The sequence below is a fragment of the Carlito syrichta genome, unplaced genomic scaffold (assembly GCF_000164805.1).
Source record: "Carlito syrichta isolate Samal-C Ts95f unplaced genomic scaffold, Tarsius_syrichta-2.0.1 Scaffold130427, whole genome shotgun sequence".
Lineage (NCBI taxonomy): Eukaryota > Metazoa > Chordata > Mammalia > Primates > Tarsiidae > Carlito > Carlito syrichta.
This window is the reverse complement of record NW_007074523.1, coordinates 50774-59156: the sequence shown is the minus strand read 5'-3', so window position 1 is coordinate 59156 and position 8383 is coordinate 50774. Positions and strand designations below refer to the sequence as shown.

Below are 8383 nucleotides of genomic sequence, written 5' to 3'. Positions count from 1 at the left end.
CTCCCGCCCGGCCCCACTAAACCGTTGCCGCCGGCGCCACCGTCGACGGGCTCTGACAGCAGCGGGGAACGCTCTCCATCTGCCGCCATGGCTGCCACCTCCGCCTCCCGCTCGGGCCAGCGATCCGGCTCCTTTCACCGCTGCCGCCGCCGCAGCCACCGTCGCCGCCGCCACCGCTACCGGGTCCCCAGGGCGCCTGCGCGCCGCGCGCCCAGCTCACTCCGCAACCAGTGGCCCGCCCCGCCCCGTTGTGTCCCGCAGCACGTGATAGGCTATCCCCGCCCCCGCCATGCTGTTATTCGTGGCGATAAACCGATTCGTGGTCCAGTGAAGGCAGCTCTCCTTTTCCACTGGGGAACGACGCACGAACGTCAGCTGTCACATGATCTGCCAGATGCCGCTGGGCTTGCAAAATCGGCACGTGACCAGAGGTTCCGCAAGCCATTGGAAGCGTGGCCCATCGCGCTACCTCCAGGCCAGGAGGTGGGGCTAGGCTGCTTCTCACTGGTCATGTGTTTCAGGAAGCTGCACGGCCTCGGCCGCTCTGCTCCTTATTGGTCCAAAGACGGCCACCACTAAAAGACTTTTCTCCGGCTTTGCGTTGTAAGTGGTTTCCCATTGGCTGGTACCTTCTCGTTCCTAGTCCTGTGATCCTTGGGGCGCAACTTTACTGGCCCGAACTTAGCTCCAGTACATGCGGGGCGTGGCTTAAGCATTTTAAGGCGGGGGCAGTAAGAGAGTGCGGAAGCTTGGGTTGTTCCGAGCAGTGGGAGATGGGTTAGGCGACGTTAGCCACTCTAATCGAAGAAGTGTCTTTAAGAAGTCAGGGTAGGCCGGGCACGGTCGCTCAGTCTGTAATCCCAGCACTTTGGGAGGCGGAGGCGAGAGGATTGCCTGAGCCCAGGGGTTCCAGACCAGCCTGGGCAACGTGGTGAGACCTCATCTCTACAATAAATCAAAAAATTAGCCGTAGGAGGTGGCTCGCCCCAGGGGTTCCAGCTGCTTGGAAGGCTGAGGCGGAAGGATCGCCGGAGCCTAGCAGGTCGAGGCAGCGGTGTCCATAAATGTGCCACTGCACTCCAGCCTGGGCGACAGAGTGAGGCTCCAACTCAAAAAAAAAAAAAAAAAGTCAGAGTAACAATGTACCAGGAGGAGATGTTGGGGGCTCACTCTCGCCCAGGCTGGAGGACAGTGGCTCGGCAAGGGTTACTGTAGCCTCGACATTTTGGATTCAGGCAATCCTTTGGCCTCAGCCTCCTGAGTATCTGGGACTACAGACTGCCACCATGCCCGCTAATTTTAGTGGGGTTTTTTTTGTTTTGTTTTGTTTTGTTTTGAAGAGAGAAGGAAGGTCTGTGTTGCCCTGGCTGATCTTGAACTCCTCGACTCAAGCAGTCCTCCCCCCCCCCAACTCCCAAAAGTGCCGCGATTATAGGTGTGAACCACTATGTCTGTCCCAAAAAATTTTTTTAAAGAAAGAGTTGCTATGTTGCCCAGGCTGGACTTGAACTCTGGCTCAAGCAATCCTCCTGCCTTAGCCTCCTGAGTAGCGGCTGGGACTACAGGCACAAGCCACTGCACCTGGCCTTTACTCCGTTTTATGACCACTAAACCCTTACACTGAAGTCCCCAACAACCCACAGACTAGTACTGTAGCATGTTAGGAACCAGGCCACGTAGAAGGAGGTGAGGATAGAGTGAGCCAACAAAACTTTATCTGTATTTACAGCACCTCCCCACTGCTGGTATTACTGCTTGAGCTCCCTCTTCTGTCATATCAGCAGGGGTCTTAGATTCTTATAGGAAGCTGGGCACTGTAGCTCATGCCTGTAATCCCAGAAGTATGGGAGGCTGAGGCGAAAGGATTGTCTGAGCCCACGGGTTCTAGACTGCCTGGGAAGATGGCGAGACCTCATCTCTACAATAAATTAAAAAATTAACTACAGGCAGCACATGCCTGTAGTTCCAGCTACTTGGAAGGCTAGGGCGGAAGGATCGCCTGAGCGCATCTGGTTGAGGTTGCAGTGATCATGGTGTGCCACAGCACGCCAACCTGGGCAACAGAGGGAGACTGACTCAAAAAAAAAAAAATTTATCAGGAGTGCGAACCCTATTGTAAACTATGCATGTAAGGGATCTAGGTTGCTCACTCCTTATGATAATCTAATGCCTGATGATCTGAGGTGGAGCAGAGGTAGTGATGTTAGTGCTGGGGAGCAGTTGCAAATGCAGGTTAACATTAGCAGTGAGGTTTGACTGCACAGAGACCATAATAAATCAGTTGCTTGCAGACTGATATCAAAACCCTATCAGTGAGTGGCAAGTGAGTTGATGTACTTCAACTGTACCAGGGGTCCCAGGCCCAGGCCAAATAGCCGGAGGTGAGCAGCAGGTGAGCAGGGCTTCACCTGTCAGATCAGCAGCTGCATTAGATTCTCATAGGAGCGTGAACTCTACCGGGAACTGTGCATGCAAGAGATCTAGGTTGCACACTCTGTATGAAAATCGAATGCCTGATCATCCTCCCACCCCACCCCCCACCCCTCACTTCTGCCTGCCTGTGGAAAAATTATCTTCTAGGAGAAACCAGTACCTAATGCCAAAAGGTAAGAAACCACTGCTTTAACATATATATGCAAGAGTTTGTTGAAATAATCAAATACAAGGATATTTTAATTACCTTACTTGACACGTGGAACAGTCTTTAGGCTTGTCTCAACTTTGCCCCCAGCAAAGGGGCAATGCCTCCTCCCACCAGCAGTCTCCTATGGTCTTTATGGGAGCCTGAACCACACCTGGGAGTTTTCCTCAAGTCAGCCCAAATTGTGACTTCCTTGATTTATTATTGTTATTTTTGAGTCAGGGTCTCACTGTTGCCCAGGCTGGAGTGCAGTGACACAATTGGGGCTCACAACAGCTTCAAATTCTTGAGCTGAAGCAATCTTCCCACCTCAGCCTCCCAGAGTAGCTGGGATTACAGGTGCCTGCCACCATGCCTGGCTAATTTTTTTATTTTTGGTAGAGACGAGGTCTTGCTATGTTGCCCAAGCTGGTCTTGAACGACTGACGCAAACAATCCTTCCACCTTGGCCTCCCAGAGTGCTGGGATTAAAGGTGTGAGCCTGGCCATGACTTACTAACATATAGGAAGCAACAGGGAATTGAAAAAAGAAACGATAAACTGAGGACTATGACCAGTCTGGCTAGTAGCCTCTTCACTAAGCATAACACTGAAGAAAGTGCAGCAGCCCCAAATAGTTGATTACAAAGGAACTGCTGTTGTCCCAGCATTTGTGGCTGCTACAACAGTTGAGTCCTACAGGAGTTGGAGGCCTCCTCACCTAGGTCCTTATTTTTTAGATGCATTTCACCTTGGCTGACTTCTACTTAGAAGCTAGTATTCTTCTACCAGTTAGGTCTCCAGATAAGAGTCCCCAACAGACAAAGACCTAAGGAACTTCCACATACAAAATGGGAAAGAGATTGTAGTTTCATAGGGGGAGGCCATCCTGCTACTCTTTCTGCTGTTTCTGGCATACAGATGCTCACGCTTTCGCTCTGAGGTTGGAGTAGGTTTCATTATTTGCATTCTGGTTACACATACATTTCAAAAACTGCCCTAAAAATATTTGTCAAATATCTACTCTTTGTGAAGGACACTCCTTAAGAAGCTTACGCTCTGGTCAGGGAGACATAATAATATAAATATTGACAGTATAAAATAGGCTAGGTGAGGTGGCTCATGCCTGTAATCCTAGCCCTTTGGGAGGTCAAGGCAGAAGGATCGCTTGAGGGCAAGATTTCATGGCTAGTCGGAGCAACACTGCGAGACACTCCCTCCCCCACCTCCACAAATATGTTTTTTTTTAAATTAGCTAGTCATGATGGTAGGACTGTAGTTCTAGCTACTTAGGAGGCTGAGGCAGGAAGATTGCTTGAGCCCAGGAGTTTGAGGTTAGTGATCTATGAGTGCACTCCAGACTGAGCAGCAGAATAAGACCTTGTCTCTAAAAAAAAACAGGAAAAAAAAATCAACACTAGTAATATTTTAGTACATGGAAAAATGTCAATTCTAGAAATTCATAATATGGTACATGCTTCATAATAAATGACTTAAACAATGTAATACAAGTTCAAGGAAAGATGAGATCACTTCTAGCCAGAGCAGCCAGAGAAAACTTTATATTTTATTTTTTTTGAGTTGGAGTCTCACTCTGTCACCCAGACTGGAGTGCAGTGGCCACTCCTGGCCACCGCAGCCTCGACCTACTGGGCTCCGGTGATCCTTCCGCCTCAGCCTTCCAAGTAGCCGGAATTATAAGCATGTGCTACCACGCCCGGCTGATTTTTTGATTTATTGTAGAGATGAGGTCTCGCTGCCCAGGCGGGTCTCGAACCCCTCGGGCTCAGGCAATCCACTCACCTCAGCCTCCCAAAGGCACGGGATTACAGGCTGAGCCACCGAACCCGGCTTGGAGAAAACTTTTAAAATATAAAGAAAAATTATTATATTATTGTGCACAGGTAACTTGGATTTTAGCTCTGTCTTGAGTAGGTCAATAGGCAGAAAAATGCAAAAAGTAATGATAATATTTTAACTTGCTCACAGTTAATAAAGCACCTCACCTTCATATCTGTTTTCTTTTTTTTTTTCCTGAACCTCCTATGAGATGGACAGGGAAGCCAAGACTATATTTTACAGATATGGAAACTGAGACTCTGGAAGCTGGAGTCATTTAAGCTAAGAGAGAATGAAACGGGACTATAAAGCCAGGTTTTCTGACTTAAGATTTAATGTTTTACACTCACATATTCTGCTAGGCAGACTGAAAAGGACAGAAGCACAGAGGAGGCAGAGAGCAAGGTGCTTGGGATGGAACCCTTTATATGCTCAATACCTGGTACATAGAAACTGCTTGATAAATGCTTATTAATTTAATTAATGAGGTGATGTAAGCTCCATTTTAAGGTAAATTTCCTGGGTCCTGAGCAATATTGTTAGCTCCAGTCACAAGCAGTGTGGCTATTCAGCTGGGGCACTCCCATGTGACTGGCTTCGGTTATTCATGGCTGGCATTGGTTCTGATTCGATTGGTGCCTGTATTATACAGGTTAATCATTTATTTAATTATTAACTCTGGTAGAATTGAGTATCTTAAGTATTGCCTGGTTTGTGCTTATGGGGTTGTGTCTTCTCACTTAGGTTGAGAAAAATCAGGCTATCAATGTGTATTTGCTAGGATTGCTGTAGCAAAATACCATAGACAGGATGATATAAACAACAAACATTTTCTTACAGTTCTGGAGTCTGAGTCTGGAAGTCCAAGATCAAGGTGTCAGCAGGTTTTGTTTCTCCTGAGGCTTCTCTCCTTGGCCTGCAGATGGCCATCTCCTTACTGTGTCCTCATATGGCCTGTGCTCACTTCTCCTGATTCCTCTTCCTCTTCTTATGAGAACACCAGTTCTGTTGGATTGTGGCCCTACCTCTATGACCTCATGTAACCTTCATTATTTCTATAAAGGCTTTATCTCCAAATATAGTCACATTGAGGGTTAGGGCTTCACGAATTTGGAGGGACACAATTCCATTCATAACATAAAGAAACTGCAAAGATTTGAAAGCAGTTTTCCTTCAGGCTTCTAGCCAAGTGGTAACTAGTACGTGTGTTCATGGGCAGATAATGGGGGTGGGAAACATCTGCCTCACTTTTGGGACCCAAAGTGTCCCAATTTGATTTCTCTTTTTTCACATATTCCACATACCCTATTTCTTTATTTTTTTATTTTTTGTTATTTTTGAGTTGGAGTCTCACTCTGTCACCCAGACTGGAGTGCAGTGGCCTTTCCCGGCCACTGCAGCCTCAACCTGCTGGGCTCCAGTGATCCTTCTGCCTCAGCCTTGCAAGTAGCTGGAACTACAGGAGCGCGCTACTACACCAAGTTGCCCGGGCGGGTCTTGAACCTGCGGGCTCAGGCAGTCCACTCACCTCGGCCTCCCAAAGCGCTGGGATTACAGGCTAAGTCACCGAGCCCGGCCACATACCCTATTTCTTTTTCCTGAGGTGGTAGTCTATCACCTGTAGGAAAACAACACAATTCCTTACTCCATTTCCAGGGCAAAGAATGTTTCTGGTAACATGCAAAGTGAGTTAACCAAGATGAGGTGTAGTATGGAAGAAGGGTATCATGTGGTCTGGATTTAAATGATTAATTTATGTTAATTACACTGGACCTTTGCTCTCTTGTTTCCATGCCCTTCTTAGGCCCAGTTCTTTGCCCTTTTCTTTGGGGCATCCATCTCCAGGAGCCAGAGTCTTTGGAATTGAGGGTGTTAGACCAGTCCTCTGTCTCTACTCGGTTCTTTCTGCCATTGAATAAGGCACAGATGGAGGTCTTACTCTTAGAAAAGAAAAATAAAGCTGGGCTTGGTGGCTTAGCCTGTAATCCCGCACCTTTGGGAGGCTGAGGTGAGTGGATTGCCTGAGCCCGCGGGTTCAAGACCCGCCTGGGCAACTTGGCGAGACCTCATATCTACAATAAATCAAAAAATCAGCTGGGTGTGGCCACTGCACCAGTCTGGGCTACAGAGTGAGACTCCAACTCAAAAAAAAAAAGAAAAAGAAAAAGAAGGTCCAGTGTGGTGGCTCATGCCTGTAATCCCGGCACTTTTTTGGAGGTGAGGTGGATAGTTCGAAGCTGCAAGTTTGGGACCAGCCTAACTTGGGCAACATAGCCCCTCTCTATGAAAAAAAAAGGGGGGAGCATACAAGTGATCTTTATTAACATTAAAAAACCCACAAACCCCTAAAATGTTTTAATTTCAGCAATTGAAAAAAATGGAAAGTCAAAGATTATTGGCAGTGGTATGGGTAGATATTTTAAAAAGAGTATCTATCATGTGATCTAGTGAGAATGAGAGCCCCCACTTGAGAGGGCAGGAATAAAATGGGCTTCCCACCCAAAGAATCTTGAGAGGTCGAGACAGCTTCTATAATTGTTGACATTAGGAGGCAGTATGTTCCTGCCACTTCTGTTTTTTAATTTCCTTGATCTTAAAGGTGGAGAATGGGTGTGTTACTAATAGTGTTTCTGGACAAGGGAGCCTCATTGAGGATAGAAGTGATAAGAAAATAGAAGAAAGGGTAAGAAGGCAGTAATTAACTATAATCACCATAAGGTTGATTATTGCTTGGTTCCTGACTACAGACATCCTAAAAGTATCATTACCCTGTAAGTTAACAGTGAAACACAATTCCAGCTTCTTTTTTGTGATATAGGGTAGCAGTAACTAGAAAAGATACCTGCTGCAATGTGCAATAGAACTTTCTGTGATGATAGAATGTTTCTATGCTATGCCATATGGTACCTCCTAGCCAGATGTGGCTATTGAGCAGTTAAAATGTGGTTAGGATGACTCGGGAATTGAATTTTTATTTTTATTTCATCTTAATTAATTTTATTACATTTAAATAGCCACAGGTGGTTAGTGCCTTCTGTTTTGAACACTGGAAGATTCATTGCTGTTGATAGATTGGATGTACCACTAGTTGATTCAATTCATGGGTGGGTGTGTCTAGAAAGATCAAAAAGAGACAAAGGAGAATAGTAATAGCTATTCTTTGCTGTGTGCTTATTATAATGCCAGACATTTATTTAAATACTTAAAAGGTATTTTATGTAATCCTTGCAACAATAGTAAGTACTATTATTATCACCATTATACAGATGAAAAACTGAGGCATAGTAGGAATTTTACTTGCCTAGGATCATACAGCCAATAAGTAAGGGGTTAAAGATAATTCATACACAGATAGTTTGATTGCAGAACCCATTCATTTATACTACATAGATTTAGGAATGAAGTAGTGTGGAGTGACTGGGGGCATGGTTCCTAAGCCCTGTGCCAAGGTACAAAATCACAAGGGCACTATGGAATATATTTAAATGTCAAAGGAAACACAGCAATATTTGGTATTTTTTGTATAATGTGTGTACTATTAGCTTGTATACTATTAGATTGAGCTATTTCATGGCTATAACATTAGATCATGCTACTACATTCCTTCTGATGACAAAATATCTTTGCAAAGCTGGTTTCAGAAGTTCCCTCTGATAAAAAGTAAGCAGGGAACAAAAAATGAGGGTAACAGTATTGGATTTCAAGGTTTAAGAAGTTTTGCAGTATCCAACAGATTACATATCCAGTTAGTAACTATTTGTAGTTATTTAAGAATAAAATAAAATAATTTTCCCTTCAATTTGTATTATTATTTTTTTCAAATAGCTAATAAATTGTTACAAACTAATTACTTAAAAAAGAAAAAAATGTAGCCAGGCTCGGTGGCTCAGCCTGTAATCCCGTGCCTTTGGGAGGCTGAGGTGA

The 8383-nt window shown here is 45.4% G+C and overlaps 1 protein-coding gene across 1 annotated transcript in view; it reads right to left on the bottom strand.

Annotated features, from left to right (window-relative positions):
* TMEM55B (transmembrane protein 55B) overlaps positions 1 to 360 on the bottom strand; it is a 4437-nt gene extending 4077 nt beyond the window's left edge. The window contains exon 1 of the mRNA XM_021708008.1: positions 3 to 360. Coding sequence (XP_021563683.1) covers positions 3 to 89 — 87 coding nt within the window. The 5' untranslated portion in view covers positions 90 to 360. The remainder of the gene's footprint in view (positions 1 to 2) is intronic.
* Positions 361 to 8383: the final 8023 nt, after the last annotated feature.